Genomic DNA, 20,818 nt, shown 5'->3' on the forward strand with positions numbered 1-20,818 from the left:
GCTAGAACAAATGGTAAAAGCAAAGCTGTGCAGACAAAATCACACAAAGAAGCATACACATACACACAAAAAGAGAAAAAGGAAAAAAAATATATATATTAAAAAGAAAAAGGGAAGAGAGCAACCAAATCAATAAACAGATCTACCAATGTTAATAAACTGTAAATACTAAACTAAGATAAACATAAAACCAGAAACAAATTAGATGCAGAAAGCAAACTCCAAGTCTACAGTGGCTCCCAAAGTCCACCGCCTCAATTTTGGGATGATTCATTGTCTACTCAGGTATTCCAGAGATGCAGGGTACTTCAAGTTGATTGTGGAGATTTAATCTGCTGCTCCTGAGGCTGCTGGGAGAGATTTCCTTTTCTCTTCTCTGTTTGCACAGCTGCTGGGGTTCAGCTTTGGATTTGGCCCTGCCTCTGTGTGTGGGTCGCCGGAGGGCTTCTGTTTTTCGCTCACACAGGAAGGGGTTAAAGGAGCCGCTGATTTGGGGGCTCTGGCTCCCTCAGGCCAGGGGGAGGGAAGGGTACACAATGTGGGGTGAGCCTGTGGCGGCAGTGGCCGGCGTGACGTTGCACCAGCCTGAGGTGTGCCGTGTGTTCTCCCAGGGAAGTTGTTCCTGGATCACAGGGCTCTGGCAGTGGCGAGCTGCACCGGCTCTCAGGAGGGGAGGTGTGGATAGTGACCTGTGCTTGCACACAGGCTTCTTGGTGACTGCAGCAGCAGCCTTAGTGTTTCATGCCCATCTCTTTTGTCCTCACTGATAGCCATGGCTCACGCCCATTTCTGGAACTTGTTTAGGCAGTGCTCTGAATCTCCTCTCCTCATGCAACCTGAAACAATGGTCTCTTGCCTCTTAGGCAGTTCCAGACTTTTTCCCAGACTCCCTCCCAGCTAGCTGTGGTGCACTAGCCCTCTTTAGGCTGTGTTCACGCAGCCAATCCCAGTCCTCTCCCTGGGGTCTGACCTCCGAAGCTGGAGCCTCAGCTCCCAGCCCCCACCCGCCCTGGCAGTTGAGCAGACAAGCCTCTCAGGCTGGTGAGTGCTGATCAGCACTGATCCTCTGTGTGGGAATCTCTCCGCTTTGCCCTCTGCACCCCTGATGCTGCACTCTCCTCCGTGGCTCCGAAGCTTCCCCCACTCCGCACCTCTGCCAGTGAAGGGTCTTCCTACTGTGTGGAATCTTTTCCTCCTTCACAGCTCCCTCCCAGAGGTGCAGGTCCTGTCCCTATTCTTTGTCTCTGTTTTTCCTTTTTTCTTTTGCCCTACCCAGGTAAGTTGGGAGTTTCTTACCTTTTGGGAAGTTTGAGGTCTTCTGCCAGCATTCAGTAGGTGTTCTGTAGGAGTTGTTCCACATGTTGATGTTTTCCTGATGTATTTGTGGGGAGGAAGGTGATCTCCATGTCTTACTCCTGCGCCATCTTGAAGGTTTCTGTCCCAGTGCATTTATATGATATAGACCATGATTTTGTATAAGTCAGTTGGAATTGTTATTTTTAACTCAGGCTGTTCAAGATATTGGAGCCAGAGCAATTTTACAAAGGAACACAATCAAGGTTTTGGTTCAAATTCAGGGATTAATCATATCATTGAGGATATTAATTAACTACACAAATTCATCTTAATGACCCTGGATCACCTTATGTTAGAGCTGGGGGAAATTAGTGAACATATGAGAAAAAGAAATATCTTTTAGAAATCACACCAATAGGAAGTAATATAAATAATTCTGCCTTCTAGGAAAATAATTCTCCCTTCTAGGAAAACTCTAGTGTTCAGAGAAGAAGGGTTGAATATAAGTTCCTGGATGATAAGTCCTCTTTACTTCTACAGCTTGAGTCATTTTGAGATGCTGAGCAGTCCCATGAAGTAGTAGACACTCACATATTAAAAACTAAAAGTTGGCATAAAACACAAATTCACATGTGCCAGAAGCATTGTGAATAAGTGCATGATTGGTGGCCATATACTTTATAGTTTGTTAAGGTATTATTGGAGTGAGATAGGGTGTGCAATGAAGAAAACTTTGTTTAGCAGGAGTCAAGAACAAACTTGTCAAGCGGCGGAGTTTTTGGAAGGTTTATATCAGAGAATGTTGAAGAACCCAAGGTCAACATGCTTGTTCAGTGAACTGTTGTGGAGGCATTCTGGCACATCCAAGAAGTACTGGGATTGGTCAGCAGAGAAGATGGTGGCCACACAACAAAGTCCTCAAAGAGGACAACAGTACCAAAAGGAAAGCAGAGGGAAGGGGGAAAAAAATGGGAGCAGGGGAAGAAATAACACAGAAGCCAAAAATAAGACACTAAGGAGAAGCTGGAAGTGAATTGGGGCTGGCTGAGAGGCTATTCGTGGGGGCAGAAGATGGGAGATGCCACAGCATACCCTTTCCCTGTGTCTATGGGGGACAGCTTCTAAAACACAAGTGTTCTGTTTTCGAGGTACTGATTTGCTTTGAAAATATTTTTAGGCAAAGGTAGGAAAAGAATGGATCCCTGTGCTTCACTCTTAGTTTGTTGGTGTGTCAAATTTACTAGAATAGGGAATTCTGGAGCTTGCAGTCATAGTAAGTGTATGCTTACAGACCTTGGGCTTCCCTCCCAATGATGGGTTTTGTAGCTACCTCAAATAAAATAACATGGGGTTAGAATAATGAAATATGCTTGTAAACCCAGAAGTCTAATGATTGATTTTCTTCTGGGCTTCTTTGCTTGCTGGTGGTGGCTGCTTTCTATTCTCTTACAGAGTTCTATTGGAAGAGTGCTATCTTTTGTTTTTGACAGAATGCTGATCCAGGTGTGCCTGTATTTTTACTGTAAATTTTTGTGGCGTTGCCTGAAATTTGTAATGAGAAAGCTGACTGGAAGATGTGAACTGCAACGGATCTGTTACAATACCAAGCCTGGAGCTTCTAGAACTATGAAAATCGGTAAGCATGAAACAAAGCAGTAAGCAAAATGTAGGCTTTCTGGGATTGAGGATACACTGTTATTTTTCAGTATAGTAATTGTAAACCAGTTGTAAAAGATAATTTTTGAATGGCTTTTTAAATCATCTCTTTTCCAGAAACATCATTGAGGGATTCAAAAAGTAAGGTAAGTAAAATTGTTCCTATATTTTTCAGCAACTTTTCAATTGAAGACTTACCTCCATCATCAAAAAGTAAAAATTTTAAGAAACAAAAAGATACTTTTGGCTATGAATACTAATGCAAACTGAGAAGAATGAATTGTTTTCCCATCACAAACCACTGTACTTTTTACATGAGAGCAGCCACTCAAGAATTTCTAGGCAGATTTATGACACACATATTATTTCATTGTTGAATTAATCCTTTTTTATACCTCTTTCCAAATCATAAAATAAATATTCCTTGAAAATAAGAGCAGTGGTAACTCTCTGGTATTTCATCAATATCCAAATCATTTAACTTTATACTCAAGATTTTCCAAGAAAATCAAAGAAGCCACTATGCTAGCATTTATAGCACATAGTTAAGCATCCACATAAGAAAGAAAAATCTGCTTCTCAAGATTCTTGAATATTTAATTTAATTTTGGCATCCTTAGGACTATATCCCCCATGTACTTCACACAGTCATAGACATAATGCCCATTAACAATGGAAGCCATGTGTGTTGAGTGAGAAAAGGAAAATATAATATTTCTATGAAGTAGCTTAAAACAGATGAAGATGGTAAAAAAAACTTACGTATTTTTGTTTTGTTATGTTAATTACCTTAATCAGGAAAATTGTACTACCCCCACTGTGAAAATATCAAATTTACTAGAATTCAAATACTACATGAATTTTTTGCCTTTAGTTTAGTTTCTTATCTTCATATAGAAACTTTAAACAAACATTTGAGGCCCCTATTTAAATAGACCCCACTTAAGACACCAGTGTTCATGACAAAGCAACTGATTGAAACATGTTTTCCAGCTACTGCAGACTTCAGTGAGTGTTCATCCTGATGCTATTGAAAAAACTATAGAAGACATTATGGAACTGAAAAAAATTAACCCTGACATAAATCCACAGTAAGAATATGTTTATTATGTTGTAAATATAAAACAGAAGTCACATGCCACATATTTAGTAGTTCTAAATACTCAAACTATGCTCTCGCATGCTCTTTCTCCCTCTCTCTCTTTCCTGCCCCAAATAATCATCTGCATGTTGTGACTTTCAGATGAAAAATAAAGAAAAAAGATGCCTTTTTATTATTTGTAAATAGCAGCAGCTTTGTACTTCTGTTGTGATTTATGCTTATGCTTCTGAAATGCAATGAATGTAAGAAATCTGGTGCATGCCCCTGATATCAGAAGGTGAAATAAAGGGAGCCCATTCATCAACAGTCGCTCCATATGATGCCTGTATTTTACATTAACAGTAAATGTTCAGATTGTAAATGTGCCTGAGCTGATTCTGCTCCATAAAGAATATTTCTTCAGTTCATGACAGGCTGATAATCTTGGAGACAGTTTCTACCTGCTTGTGAAGAAGACAGGCATGTGTGGGAGAGAGAGATAGACAGTTTTTATATGAAGACTTTAGAACTTTGTAATTTAGTCATCTCATCTTGGAAGTATTAAAATGCATTTGGCGATGTACATGACATTTAAAATTAGCTTTATATTTTCCATTGTGTACAGGAATTTTTCTGTAAAATTTTAGGCTTAGGATATTGGGTAGAATAAATTCTGTATGCAGATATATTCAGGTAAAGTTTAGGTAAGTAACAAACTGTCTTTTAGATGTGTATACTTAAGAACTTCAGATGTTATCACTAAAGAAAGCTTTTACTTGCCAAAGATGAGGAGCTGTAGTCAAAGGGAATTTCAGAGTGCACTTTGCATAGGTCTGTATCTTGAAGGGATTCTAGTACTAGCTGATTGAGGCTCATCACAAAACTCCATTTCCATGTAGTCTCCATAGTATTCTTCTGTAGAAGCTTCAGCTAATTAGCTGCCTTTTCCTCATTCAGCCATTAAATGTGATTTAATTATACAGTAAATGTCTTTTTGAAACCTTCTGACATATTTTATTTCTCTGGGAAGCTGGTAAGAATGAAATTCATTTTAAATTAAGTTGAACCAAAAATTTATGATTACAATTAGGCATGAGAGATATATTAGACCTATAATCATATTTAGAGATTGGGTTAGATTTAATAGCAAATCTTTTCTGTCTCTTTTATGAAAGTTATATACTTCATTCAAAGGTGTTTCCTTACCATCTATTCTTTTGATTTCCTTTAGGGAGAAAAAAACCCTTATAGGTAGTAGATTGTGTTTTTTAAAGCTCAATATGGATTTTAGTGGGGGTTTTTTCCAGGTTGACATTGACATAATGTGATTTTTTTTTAATTGAATAATTTTCTGGAAAAAAATCAAGAAATAGAGAGGGCTAGGGGAAATACCTTGTAATTTATCAAGCCATTACTACTATTAACCTTACTTTGTTTTATACATTTTTTTCAGGTGCCACTTACAGTGGTGATAAGAATTACTACAGTAAAATTGAATTGGGTCCCTTGTTTTCTTCTTTTTTATTTCTACCACTCCCTTCTTTCCCTCAAAATTAACTCTCTTCTCAGTCCTGTGTTGATTTTATGGGTGACCACTGTGCCCTTTTCCTAAATATCTGATTTAGCTTTTTTTAATTGAACATTCAATTTTATTTAAGTTTAGTATTCTGGGTTATCTGACACTGCCTTCTATGTTGGGAGTAAGCATACAATCCTAAAACTTAAATTTTTCTATTGCCCCCAACTTTAGACTTAACCTCTATACATCTCATCCCCCCCAAAAAAGATGATTATGACACTGTCATTGTGATTACGGTGACCCCCCAACTCCAACAAAAAATGCTTAAATTTAGTGAGTGAATTAGAAGTTGGAGTATATTGAACAGTAACTCTTAGACTGAATCATATGCAATTGCTATTGTTGAATCACAAAAGTGAATAACTATAAAATTAGCAGGAAAAAATAACCATGAAGTACTACCTTTAGATTAAAAAATGCCATCAAATGAGTACAGGAAGATAATTTATGTAACAGTAGTTTATAGGAAAAAAGGATCTTGGTGATTATTTAGCCACCTGTTTAATAAACTTGTAATGTTATGTGACTGCTTAAAGAGACCCTATTTTACTTTCTGTGTTGTAGGAGAGAAAAACAGCATTCAGATCACAGGAAGTAATGATCCTCTCTATGTCACGCTTGCCAGATTCTTTTTTGTTCCAGTGATACATTTTAAGGGGACTGTTAATCATACAAACTGTGCATTCAAGAAGACTGAGCAAGATAGTAAAACATCTGAAAACCATGTCCCATGAGAAGGAATTGAAGGAAGAGGGGAGTTTTTTTGTTTGTTGTTTGTTTGTTTTTAACCCTGGAGATGAGACTAGAAGAAAGAATTCTTCCTGTCTTAAAATGAATAGGCATGGTAGGGAAAAGTGGAAATGAATTTGCTCTGAGAACAGTGTTTGAACCACTTGGTAATAAAGAAAGCAGATTTTGTTTCAGCATAAGAATAGGCATTCAGACAAGTAGAGCAGTCAGAATGGAATGGGAAATTTTGTAAAGTACTGAGTTCTTTCTCTTGGCCTTGCCTTATCTGTCAGGGGTGCTCTGCAAGCAGAGGTATTTTTATTGTTGTGGTTTTTATTTGTTTCAAAATTTTTCTTACCCCTAAGCCCCTGAGGGCTATTTATCTCTCTCTCACTGACACCTCCCCACACACACCCTTCTGAAGTGTTTCTGATATATCTACCTAGGGGAGCTAAATGATCCCTAAGAAACCATGATCACCTATATTTTCTACATCTTTCAAGTCACTTGCATAAAGAGCTCCCTTGTTTTTAAGCCATATTATTGCAATTTGCCTTGAAAAGGCTGGAGTGAGAGGTAAATTTTAGCCAAGTTCCACAGCTGTCCATGTGGAGCTTCAGTTAAAAATTGTGCTTCTATTAGAAAAATCCTATTTGAGCAATTTCCAAATATTATATAAATATGAAAAGTCCTATTGTACATACATCAAGTGAACAAATGCCAGAGAATGTGGTTTTTTTTCCCTCATGTGTGTTTCTTCTATTTTTTAACATGTTAGGCTGGGAATCTCTCTTCAAGCTTGCCTTCTGCAAATTGTTGGGTACAGAAACCTTATTGCGGATGTGGAAAAACTGCGCAGAGAGCCCTATGACTCTGATAATCCCCAACATGAAGAAATGCTTTTGAAGGTTAGTCCTTGAACACATTTCAGTTCTTCACTTAGGTCAGCTAATGTTTGCCAAGCTCCTGCTGTGTGCTAGCCACTGCTCTGGACATGGCGGGGCACAAAGGTGAATACGACATGGACACTGAACTAATTGGTAAAGCCTACATTTTCTTGCTGGTTCAGATGTTGGAGGTAAATTTTTCAATAGAAAATTCACGTGAGAAGTTAAATATAAAGCCAATTTTCATTTGGAATCTGAGAAAGCATCAGAGGTGATTTCTATGGCCTCTCACATTTGGCTCAAGTTTAGGTTGTTTAACTGTGTTGAAAGCCAATAGGAGAAATAGAATTTGTCAAAGAGTGACCTAGGATTTCCATTTACGACTTTTAATAGACATCAAAGAAGATGAAGTTGGTTTCTGCTTCCACAATAGCTCCCTGGGGAAATTACCCAAGATCTTAATGCTGATTATTTATTCATGTAACTTAAGTATTAGAAGAGTAAATAAAGGTTTACATATGGTGTATTAGAGTTGCTTGAAGAATAATATGCAGTTATAAATACTCCTTCTTGGCTGTCAAACAAAACCTTAAAAATCTTATCTGATCTGATAGTGTATTATGACACATCAATAAAACTTTAAAAAATTAAGACAAACCTTTAGAACTACTAATCTGAAATGTTTTATAAATTCATTTCTGAAAATAGATGCTTTTTAGGATGGAGTGCTTCTTTGTCCTTTCCTAGAATTCAAAAAGGCAGTAATGAAATTGGAGGAATACATTTGTTTAGTTGCCTTAACTTTATTTTATTGAAAGATGTAAATAGAAGCTGCCATTTAAAAAATGTATCCTGTTGCGTTTTTGTGTGGAGTGTGTATTTTTGTGTATGTAGGTACTTAAGCAGATGATTCAGTTGTCTCTACTAATTAGTGCTAGACCTGATGTCAATCATTAAAATTAAAGAGGCCTGGGCTTCCCTGGTGGCACCGTGGTTGAGAGTCCGCCTGCCGATGCAGGGCACACGGGTTCGTGCCCCGGTCTGGGAAGATCCCAAGTGACGCGGAGCGGCTGGGCCCGTGAGCCATGGCCGCTGAGCCTGCGCATCCGGAGCCTGTGCTCTGCAATGGTAAGAGGCCTGCGTACCGCAAAAAAAAAAAAAAAAGAGGCCTCATTCTTACCAATGGTTTCTTCTTCCCTTGCTCCTCTGCTTAATTTTAGCCAACCTACTGGCTGAGCTTCATCTCTTTGATTGCTTTTTTCTTTATGTTCTGATAGAGATAGTCAAGTTTAATAAAACGAACTCAAGGTGGGAAATAAGAGGTGATATAAAGAGAAAAGAGGTGTTATAATTAACAGACTGGCCACAGCTCCGGAACAATTCATTAAAATGGCTGAAATGCCCTCTGAATCAATGACATTTGGGTACCTGCTATATGTCATCTTAGTTGATCTGTTGTATGTGTGCTGGCACATAGGTTTTCAACAAATATGATTGAATGCATGACTTATTGAAGTCATTAGATACAGGTCAAGAACTTTTAAGATATGACTTTTACCTGTGGTCACAATTTGAGTATGTAGGTATTATTTTTTATAGTCACAGCTATAAGAGGTAGGCAAGATGACAGTTATTTTTTTCATCATTAACTTTATTTAAAAAACATTTTTATTGAGGTACAGATGATGTACAATATTGTATATTTCAGGTTATACAGCATAGTGATTCATAATTTTTAAGGTTATACTCCATTTATACTTATAAAATATTGGATATATTTTCTGTGCTGTACAAAATATCCTTGTAGCTTATTTTATACATAGTTGTTTGTACCTCTTAATCCCCTACCCCTGTCTTGACCCTCCATGCTTCCCTCTCCCAATTGGTAACCACTAGTTTGTTCTCTATATCTGTGGGTCTATTTTTTTTGGTTTTATTTACTAGTTTGTTTTATTTTTTTAGGTTCCATATATAAGTGATATCATGCAGTATTTGTCTTTATCTGTCTGACTTATTTCACTTAGCATAGTACCTCCAAGTCCATCCATGTTGCTGCAAATGGCAAAATTTTATTCTTTGTAGGGCTGAATATATATACCACCATTATATATATACACCACATATTCTTTTTTTAAAAAATAAATTTATTTATTTATTTTTGGCTGCATTGGGTCTTCGTTGCTGCGTGCGGGGTTTCTCTAGTTGTGGCGAGCAGGGGCTACTCTTCATTGTAGTGTGTGGGTGTCTCATTGTGGGTGGCTTCTCTTGTTGTGGGGCATGGGCTCTAGGCACGTGAGCTTCAGTAGTTGTGGCACACAGGCTCAGTAGTTGTGGCTCGTGGGCTCTAGAGCACAGGTTCAGTAGCTGTGGCACACGAGCTTAGGTGCTCCGCAGCATGTGGGATCTTCCCTGACCAGGGCTTGAACCCTTGTCCCCTGCATTGGCAGGCAGATTCTTAACCACTGCACCACCAGGGAAGTCCCTATAACCACATATTCTTTATCCATTTATCTGCTGATGGACACTTAGGTTGCTTCCATATCCTGGCAACTGTAAATAATGCTGCTATGAACATTGGGGTGCATGTATCCTTTCAAAGTAGTGTTTTCAATTTTTTCAAATATATACCCAGGAGTGGAATTGCTGGGTCATATAGTAGCTTTATTTTTAGTTTTCTGAAGCTGCCATACTATTCTCCACAGTGACTGCACCAATTTATATTACTACCAACAGTGTACAAGGGCTCCCTTTTCTCCACATCCTCATCAACATTTATTATTTGTGGTCTTTCTGATGATAGCCATTTTGACAGGCATGAGGTGATATTTCATTGTGGTTTTGACTTGCATTTCTCTGATGATTAATGATGTTGAGCATCTTTTCAGTGCCTGTTGGCCAAATTTATGTCCTCTTAGGAAAAATATCTATTCAGGTCTTCTCCCTATTTTTTAATTGGGTTTTTTTTTAAGTTTTATTTTTATTGAAGTATAGTTGATTTACAATGTTGTGTTAGTTTCTGGTGTACAGCAAAGTGATTCAGTTTCATATATATATGTATACACACACACTCACGTATATATATATTCTTTTCCATTGTGGTTTATTACAGCGTATTTAATATAGCAGTAGGAACTTGTTTATCCATTCCATATATGATAGTTTGCATCTGCTAATCCCAAACTCCCAATCAATCCCTCCCCTACCACAATCTGTTCTCTATGTCTGTGAGTCTGTTTCTGTTTTATAAATAAGTTCATTTGTGTCATATTTTAGATTCCACATATAAGTGATATCATATGGTATTTGTCTTTCTCTGTCTGACTTACTTCACTTAGTATGATAATCTCTAGGTGCATCCATGTTGCTGCAAATGGCATTATTTCATTCTTTTTTATGGCTGAGCTGTATTCTGTCTTTATCCACTCATCTGTCAATGGACACTTAGGTTGCTTCTGTATCTTGGCTGTTGTAAATATTGCTGCTATGAACATCGGGGTTCATGTATCTTTTTGAATTATAGTTTTGTCCAGATATATGCCCAGGAGTGGGATTACTGGATCCTATAACAAGTCTATTTTTAGTTTTTTGAGGAACCTCTGCACTGTTTTCCAAGGTGGCTGCACCCGTTTACGTTCCCAGCAACGGTGTAAGAGGGTTCCCTTTCCTCCACACCCTCTCCAGCATTTGTTATTTGTAAAGGTTTTAATGATGGCCATTCTGACTGGTGTAAGGTGATACCTCATTGTAGTTTTGATTTGCATTTCTCTAGTAATTAACGATGTTGAGCATCTTTTCATGTGCCTATTGCCCATCTGTATGTCTTCCTTGGAGAAATGTCTGTTTAGATCTTCTGCCCATTCTTTGGTTGGGTTGTTTGTTGTTTTGTCATTGAGTTGTATGAGCTGTTTGTATATTTTGGAAATTGAGCCCTTGTTGGTCACATTGTTTGAAAATATTTTCTCCCAGTACATAGGTTGTCTCTTCATTTTGTTTATGTTTTCCATTTTTGGGCAAAGCTTATAAGTTTGATTATCCCCATTTATTTATTTTTGCTTTTACTTCTATTGCCTTGGGAGACTGCTGGTGCTGGACTTATGTTTGTTGAGAGTTTTTTTTTATTACTGATTCAATTTCATTACTGGCAATTGATCTGTTCACATTTTCTATTTCTTCCTCATTCAGTCCTGGGAGATTGTACATTTCTAGGAATTTGTCCATTTCTTCTAGGTTGTTCATTTTATTGCCATACAGTTATTCATAGTAGTCTCTTATGATTCTGTATATTTCTGTGATGTCAGTTTTAATTACTCCTATTTCATTTCTGATTTTATTGATTTGGGGCCCTTCTCTTTTTTTCTTGGTGAATCTGGCTAAAGGTTTATCTATTTGTTTATCTTTTCAAAAATCCAGCTCTTAGTTTAATTGATCTTTTCTATTGTTTCTTTAGACTCTATTTCATTTATTTCTGCTCTGATCATCATAATTTTTCTTCCCTTCTACTAACTTTGGGTTTTATTTTTTCTTTCTCTAGTTCTTTTGGTGTAAGGTTGTTTATTTAAGATTTTTCTTGTTTCCTGAGGTAAACTTGTATTGCTATAAACTTTCCTCTTAGAACTGCTTTTCCTGTAGATTTTGGTTCATTGGGTTTTCATTTTCATTTGTCTCCAGGTACTTTTTAATTTCCTCCTTTATTTCTTCAGTGATCCATTGGTTTTCAGTAGCATATTGTTTAGCCTCCATGTGTTTGTGTTTTTTGCAGTTTTTTTCTTGTAGTTGATTTCTAGTCTCATAGCATTGTGGTTGGAAAAGATGCTTGATATGATTTCAATTTCCTGAAATTACTGGGGCTTGTTTTGTGCCCAGCATGTGATCTATCCTAGAGAATGTTCCACGTGCACTCAAAAAGAATGTGTATTCTGCTGCTTTTGGATGGAATGCATTGTGTGTGTGTGTGTGTGTGTGTGTGTGTGGTGTGTGTGTATACACATACACACACATATATGGATATATATATACATATATATATATATATGCATATATATAAAGTCCATGTGTCTAATGTGTCTTTTAAGTCCAGTGTATCCTTATTGATTTTCTGTCTGGGATCTGTCCATTGATGTAAATGGGGTGTTAAAGTCCCTTATTATTATTGTGTTACTGTCAATTTCTCCCTTTACATTGTTAATATTTACTTTATGTATCTAGGTGCTCTTATGTTGGGTGCAAATATATTTACAGTTGTTATATCTCATTCTTGGATTGATCTCTTGATCATTATGTAATGTCCTTCCTTGTATCCTATACCAGTATTTTAAAGCCTATTTTGTCTGATATAAGTATTGCTACCCCAGCTTTCTTTTGATTTCCATTTGCATGGAATACCTTTTTCCACCACTCACTTTCAGTCTGTGTGTGTCTTTAGATCTGAAGTGAGTCTCTTGTAGGCAATATATATACAGGTCTTGTTTTTGTACCTATTCAGCCATTCTATATATTTTGATTAGAGCATTTATTCCATTTACATTTAAAATAATTGTTGATAGGTGTGTTCTTTTTGCCATTTTGTTAATTGTTTGGGGGTTTGTTTTGTAGTTCTTTTTTGGTCCTTTCTTCTTGATCTCTTCTTTTGTGATTTGATGACTATTTTTAGTGTTATGTTTCGATTCCTTTTTCTTTTTTGTGTGTATCTATTATAGAGTTTTGGTTTGTGGTTACCATGAGGTTTTTATATTTTATGTATTATATATATGCACTTGATTGTTTTAAGTTGCTGATCTCTTAATTTCAAATGCATTTTAACAACCCTGCATTTGTACTCTCCTCCCCTCATGATTACTGTTTTTGAAATCATATTTTACATCTAATTGTTTTTGTATCCCTTAACTGCTTATTGTGGATGTAGATGATTTTACTACTTTTGCCTTTTAACCTTCCCACTATCTTTGTGTGTAGATGATTTCCTATCTTTACTGTACATTTGCCTTTACCAATGAGCTTTTTCCTCTTGTAATTTTCATGTTTCTAGTTGTAGCCCTTTCTTTTTCACTTACAGAAGTCCTTTTAACATTTCTTGCAAAGCTGGTTTGATGCTGCTGAACTCTTTTAGCTTTTCCTTGTCTATAAACCTTTTGATTTCTCCATCAAATCTGAATGAGAGCCTTGCCAGATACAGTATTCTTGGTTACAGGTTCGTCCCTTTCATTACTTTAAATATATCATGCCAGTCCCTTCTGGCCTGCAGAGTTACTGCTGAAACATCAGCTGACAGACTTATGGGAGTTCCCTTGTATGTAATGTGTTGCTTTTCCCCTGCTGCTTTTAATATTTAATCCTGTATGGAACTCTCTGTGCTTCCTGAACTTGGGTGACTGTTTCCTTTCCCAGGTTAGGGAAGTTTTCATCTATTATGTCTTCAACTATGTCCTCAGCCAGCCCCTTTCTCTCTCTGTTCTCCTTCTGGGACCCCTATAATGCAAATATTAGTGGTTACCATGAGGTTTTTATATTTTATATATTATATATATGCACTTGTGCTTGATGTGGTCCCAGAGGTTCTTATTAAACTGTCCTCATTTCTTTTCATGCTTTTTTTTTGTCTTTTCAACATCAGTGATTTACACACTCTGTATTCCAGCTCACTGATCCATTCCTCTGTATCATTTAGTCTGCTGTTTATTCCTTATAGTGTATTTTTCATTTCAACTACTATATTCTTCACCTCTAGTTTTTCTTTATATTTCCTAACTCTCTGTTAAAAACTAACTTCTTGCTGTGTGCAGCCATTCTTCTCCCAAGTTCTTTGATCATCTTTATAATCACTGCCCTGCATACCTTCTCAAGTAGATTGGCTATTTCCACTTCACTTATTTCTTCTTCTGGAGCTATATCTTGTTCCTTCATTTGGAACATGTTCCTTTGTCGCCTCATTGTGACTTTGTTGGTGTTTTTATTTTTATGAATATGGTAGGTTACATTTCCCAACCTTGGAGTCGTGGCTTTTTGTAGGAGATGTCCTATGTATCCCAGCAGCAAACTTCCCCTCTTTACCTGAGCTATATATGCTCTAGGGGTTCCCCCTATGAGGACTGCATGGGTCTTTCTGTTGTGGTGGGCTGACTATGTGGGCAATCTGTTAGGCTTGGTTGGCCAATGATCTGGTTGGTTACCAGACTCTGCCTTGTGTGGGGGCTGTTGGCTGCTGGTTGGTGGGACTAGTTCAGAAGGCAGCTGGCTACAAAATCCTGGGTGGCCCTGAGGCTAGTCCTGGCACACTGCTGAGTGGAGTCAAGTTCCAAGAGTCTGGTTGCAGGGCGCAGGGGTCCCAGAACTGGTGTCAGATTGCTGGTGAATGGGGCCAGTTCCTGATACAGTTGGGTGCAGGGTCTGGGGCATCCTGAAGCTTATATTGGCCTTCTCATAGCTGACCCCAGTGTGGGGCCTGGCCTACTGGTAGGCAGGCCAGGTACGCAGGCTGAGGAACTGTGGTTTTCTTGTGACTGTTGTCTGCCCCCTGGTGGGTGAGACTTCTTTGGAAGCTAGAGCAGATACCCTGGAGAGCAGGGCCGGGGCCCAGGTGATTCTTGGACTGGTGCCTGCCCAGTGGTTGGTGGAGCTGGATCCTTGGCTGTCTGGTGGGCATGACCATATCCAGAAGCAGCTGCTGGTTTAGGATGTCTTAAGGCAGCCTATCTGCTGGTGGGTGGGGCTCTGTCTCCATCCAGTCAGTTCCTTGGCCTGAGGTACCCCAGTGCTGGTGCCTACAGACTGTTTGGCCAGGGAAAGGCTTTTTCCTGGGTTTAATTAGCTAGAGGGAGGATTCTACAATGGTGCTTGCCAGCACCATTGTCCATGTGGTAGAATGAACTCCCCAAAATAGCAGCCATAAATGTCTATGTTCTCAGGGTGAGCTGCAGTTGCCTCCTGCCTCTCTGGGAGACTCTCCAAGATCAGCAGGCGCCTATCAAATTACTGCTTCTTCCCTGGATCCTGCAGCATGTGAGATTTTGTGTGTGCCTTTTAAGAGTGAAGTCTCTATTTCCCCCAGCCCCTTGGGACTTCAGAAAGAAAGACCCACTGGCCTTCAAAGTCAATGCTCTGGGGGCTCATCTTCCTAGTGCAGGACCCCCAGGCTAGGGAGTCTGATGTGGGGCTTGGACCTCTCACTCCATTGAGAGAACCTCTGCATTTGTAATTATTCTCCCATTTGTGGATCACCCACCTCGGGTATGGGACTTGACTATATTGCAACTCCACACACTTACCATCTTTTTGTTGTTCCTTCTGTTTATCTTTAGTTGTAGAAGATCTTTTCTGGTTGTTTTTGATCCTTTTCATCGATGGTTGTTCTGCAGATAGTTGTGATTTTGGTGTGCCTGTAAGAGGAGGTGAGATGAAAGTCTTTCTACTCCGCCATCTTGGCCAACCTTGGTTATGTTTACTTTAGAGATAAGCAAATTACAAGCATTGTAGTCCAGGCTCTGAGTCACACAGCTAGTATATTATAAAGCCAGGACTGTTCACCCCTACAATAGGCACTTTGAGGAAAGGCATCTTTTCTACCCTCAAGTGGCTTGCAGTCTAATTGGGGAGGTACTCTGCATCTACAAAAATCACTAAATCTTATCCATAGAGCTTCTCCAAAATACCTCTCAAATGTTTTCTGTTCCCACTGCCTTATTCTAGCCATCATCTCCAACCTGAAGTATTAAAATAGCCTTTTAATTCTGCCACTAACCATTAGCCTCCTCCCTTCCGTCTTCTAAAGTACCACCGGAGGGATTATCTAGTCATGTTATTCTCTAGGTTACAAACTTCAGGTTCTCTATGTCTGATCGTAGAAAACCCATGCATCTTAGCATGTATTTTGGACCCTTTCCAGTTTATTTCTTTAAGCTATTTCTCCTCTATCCCATCATGTATAGCCTGTTTCCTCCACGCTCTGTCATTCACCATGACCCATGCCATCCTATATGCCCAGATATTTGCTCATGTGGTTCCCTGTTACCCATTATTCTCAGAGTAGAATCTGGCTCTTTTTTTAAAATTGCTACTCATTGAGTTTTGAAATCTTCTCTAGCAAATTCAGGAGTGGGATCTTTATTCTCTTCTTTGGTTAATTCAAATTCCACATCTGATAATAAAATCAGTAATAATAACACATTCATTGAGTGTTTAGTATGTGCCAATTGTTAAAGTAAGTGTTTTATAGCATTATTTCATTTAATTGTCACAATAACCTTGTAGTGAGATATTGGTATTATCCTCATTTTTCACATAGTTAGAAAGGGCTCTTAATTCCTGCACTACACTATCTCTTGAGGGAAAAACTATGTCTTGTTCACATTTGTATTTCCAGAGGCTGACCCATGGTTTGTATTTAACTTCTTGAGCTTAGGCTTCTTCATCTTTAAAATGGGTAATTATACCCTTGTTATCTACTTCATAAAATTGTTTAGAGCTAGGGTAAGCAAATTAATGCCTGTAGGTCAAATCTGACCTGCCATCCATTTTTCTAAGTAAGGTTTTATAGGAACACATCCACGCTCATTCATTTATATGTTGTCTTTGGCTGCTTTTGTACTCCATTGGCAAAATTAAGTAGTTGTGTCAGTGACCTTATGGCCTACAAAGCCTAAAGTATTTACTATCTAGCCCTTTATAGGCAAAGTTTGCTGGTTTAGAGGCTTGGGTGATATATTGCCATATTGTTTAATTGCTTTCATTTATATAAACATAGGAGACCACTATCAGTGTTTTTACTTACAAACTATGAAAAAGAAACCTGGATTTTATGGTCATTTAAACATAGGCTGGGATAAAATTGATTACATCACTTTACATTCATGTAGCACTGTCCATATGAGTTATTCAAATGGACATTTCTATTAAATATTTTCTAACCAAATTAATAGTAAAGGTAAAAATTTATGTGGATTCATGTACTTAATAGAAAAAAATATAATCCAGAATTAAAAGATCTCCTGATGGGTAGAGCTGCTTCTCTTATAATGAATGGGTGGACAAATGCCCTTGCTCTTTCTGTTCTGTAGCAGACCTGAGACAGGGCAGAAGTGTTCAAATAAGCTTGAGATAAAGACTGAATGCAAAGAGAAGAGAATTAAACAGAGTACAGGCCATGATGAATGATGGACTGACTCAGTGTGCAGCCTCCACATCTGTAGCTTGTCACCTGCCTTGGGAATCACCCTTCCTAGCTCTCATCTCCTGCACTTGGCAGGTGGCTTTGTAATAACTCTATTCCCAGTAGTACAGCTTTAGATGGCCAGACTCCTCAGATCCCCCCACCAGAGGCCCACCACCTTAGTTCAGATTTCCAGTCAGCTTCTTAGGTACAAGAAATGACCTTACCTTTCAGAGCTACCCTCCCTCCTCCCTTTATTTTTCAAGGAAGAACTTATCTATTAGAAGAGAATCAGGTAACTCAAGAATTCTTACAGGAAATGTAATACTTGGTAGTATTTCATATAAGTGGTTTAGCATAAGCGACTTTCATTTTCCATGAAAGTGACCCGTATTAAAGCAGACAGTATTAAGAACTTATTAAAAACACTTTTTAGCCATTAATCTAGTTTGTTGTGGTACATGAAATTATTAAAATAGAATTTCTTTTTTGTAATTTATTTTTGAAATATTTTATTATTCAAAGCTTTTACTCTCCCAAAGTATTCCCTGAATGAAAGAGGTTTATAACTTAGTTATGGAAATGAAATGCTTGCTGTTGCCATTTTACTCCACTCGCTTGATGAGACCAGATATATATATATATATATATATATTTTTTTTTTTTTTGGGGACGCAGGCCTGTCACTGTTGTGGTCTCTCCCGTTGCGGAGCATAGGCTCCGGACGCGCAGGCTCAGCGGTCATGGCTCACAGGCCCAGCTGCTCCGCAGCATGTGGGATATTCCCGGACCGGGGCACGAACCCGTGTCCCCTGCATCGGCAGGCAGACTCTCAACCACTGTGCCACCAGGGAAGCCCGAGACAAGATATTTTTAAACTGTGTAGGGCCCTGAGATTACTTCCAATCGTTTAGGTGAATTTGATGAGCTTTGCAATCTGTTTCCTTTTGTTTTGTTCTGTTTTCATTGTGGCAGTAACCAAATCAGTGCCCAAAGGATTTTTTTTTTTCGGTACGCAGGTCTCTCACTGTTGTGGCCTCTTCCATTGTGGAGCACAGGCTCCAGAAGCACAGGCTCAGCGGCCATGGCTCACGGGCCCAGCCGCTCCGCGGCATGTGGGATCTTCCCGGACCGGGGCACGAACCCGTGTCCCCTGCATCAGCAGGCAGACTCTCAACCACTGTGCCACCAGGGAAGCCCTCCCAAAGGATTTTTTAAAGGAGACACTTTTTCTCAGTTTTTAATACTCTTCTGATGAATTAAAACATTTTCTGTTTTGAAGAATACAGAGCACTGGCAAATTCTTATATATATAATATAAAAAGAGATTTCTTATACCAATGTTTTGCTTTCAAGCATGATAGATTTACTTCCTTTCCTCTGAAACTTTTCTCTCACCCTTTAGATTGAATTTACCTATTGTGCTAAAACATAAAATATTGTATCATTTGAATAATAAGTAATTTTGGATTACTGCATAAAATAACTGATGAATTACAACTTTTTTTTGTTAGTATTTCCTGTCTTGGACATTGCTTTATACTATGTCAAATGTGACAGTTCACTATAACGCAAGATGTTTGTGTATTACTGTCCTGTTTAAGCTTTAAAATCCATATAACGTAGAATTAGCAATTTAAAAGATGAATTATGTCATGAAGCTCAATATTAAAAAAACAAACAACCCAATCAAAAAATGGGCAGAAGACCTAAATAGACATTTCTCGAAAGAAGATATACAGACTGCCAACAAACACATGAAAGAATGTTCAACATCATTAATCATTAGAGAAATGCAAATCAAAACTACAATGAGATATCGTCTCACACCAGTCAGAATGGCCATCATCAAAAAATCTAGAAACAATAAATGCTGGAGAGGGTGTGGAGAAAAGGGAACACTGTTGCACTGCTGGTGGGAATGTGAATTGATACAGCCACTATGGAGAACAGTATGGAGGTTCCTTAAAAAACTAAAAATAGAACTACCATATGACCCAGCAATCCCACTACTGGGCATGTACCCTGAGAAAACCATAATTCAAAAGGAGACATGCACCCCAGTGTTCATTGCAGCACTATTTACAATAGCCAGGACATGGAAACAAGCTAAATGCCCATCAACAGACAAATGGATAAAGAAGATGTGGTGCATGTATACAATATAATATTACTCAGCCATAAAAAGGAACAAAACTGGGTCATTGTAGAGACATGGACGGCTCTACAGACTGTCATACAGAGTGAAGTAAGAAAGAGAAAAACAAATATCGTATATTAACGCATATACGTGGAATCTAGAAAAATGGTACAGATGAACCGTTTTGCAAGACAGAAATAGAGACACAGATGGAGACAACAAACGTATGGACACAAAGGGGGAAAAGCGGTGTGGGGAGAGAGTGGTGGTGGTAGGATGATTTGGGAGATTGGGATTGACATATATACACTAATATGTATAAAATAGATAACTAATAAGAACCTGCTGTGTAAAAAAAATAAAAGAATAAAATTCAGAAAAAAAGAATTATGTCTTAAGTAGTAATAGGAAATTTTATATATGTCCCTGTCTATAATGAAGATATAATATAAAATATTATTAATAGTCTAAAAAGTAAATTTGTTTACATGCCCATCTTTATTTACTAGAAAGAACTTATGTTTTGAAATTGCATGTTTATACAATTGTGGGTCTCAGTCTTTCTCCCTCTCTCAAGTAATGATATGTACTAAGTCTACCTTTTTATACAAAGTTTAAAAAGTACAAGTTTCTTAAGCAGTGAAGAGCATAGTGTTTAGAATTTATATTAGTCCATTAAAATATAATTGATCATAATTAAAATTATTTCAGGTAACAAAGATGATAATAACTTTTGAGGTTTATTCATGAACATGACTGATTTTTCTTTTTTTTTTACTTTGCTTTACTTATTTATTTATTTTTTAACAAATTTATTGGAGTATAATTCTTTTACAATGGTGTGTTAGTTTCTGCTTTATAACAAAGTGAATCAGCTATACATATACATATATCCCTATATCTCCTCCCTCTTGTGTCTCCCTCCCTCCCACCCTCCCTATCCCACCCGTCTAGGTGGTCACAAAGCACCGAATTGATCTCCCTGTGCTATGCAGCTGCTTCCCACTAACTATCTATTTTACATTTGGTAGTGTATATATGTCCATTCCACTCTCTCACTTTGTCCCAGCTTCCCCCTCCCCATATCCTCAGGTCCATTCTCTAGTAGGTCTGCATCTTTATTCCCATCCTGCCCCTAGGTTCTTCATGACCTTTTTTTTTAGATTCCATATGTATGTGTTAGTATACAGTATTTGTTTTTCTCTTTCTGACTTACTTCATTCTGTATGACAGACTCTAGGTCACTAGACTCTGCCTCACTACAAATAACTCAATTTCATTTCCTTTTATGGCTGAGTAATATTCCATT

The 20,818-nt window shown here is 38.1% G+C and overlaps 1 protein-coding gene across 1 annotated transcript in view; it reads left to right on the top strand.

Annotated features, from left to right (window-relative positions):
• The window catches only part of ELMOD1 (ELMO domain containing 1), a 110,796-nt gene that overhangs the window by 62,319 nt on the left and 27,659 nt on the right, over positions 1-20,818 (top strand). The window contains exons 3-6 of the mRNA XM_060160321.1: positions 2,787-2,932; positions 3,070-3,098; positions 3,946-4,043; positions 7,120-7,249. Coding sequence (XP_060016304.1) covers positions 2,787-2,932; positions 3,070-3,098; positions 3,946-4,043; positions 7,120-7,249 — 403 coding nt within the window. The remainder of the gene's footprint in view (positions 1-2,786; positions 2,933-3,069; positions 3,099-3,945; positions 4,044-7,119; positions 7,250-20,818) is intronic.

This window comes from Lagenorhynchus albirostris, chromosome 9 (assembly GCF_949774975.1).
Source record: "Lagenorhynchus albirostris chromosome 9, mLagAlb1.1, whole genome shotgun sequence".
Classification (NCBI taxonomy): Eukaryota; Metazoa; Chordata; class Mammalia; order Artiodactyla; family Delphinidae; genus Lagenorhynchus; species Lagenorhynchus albirostris.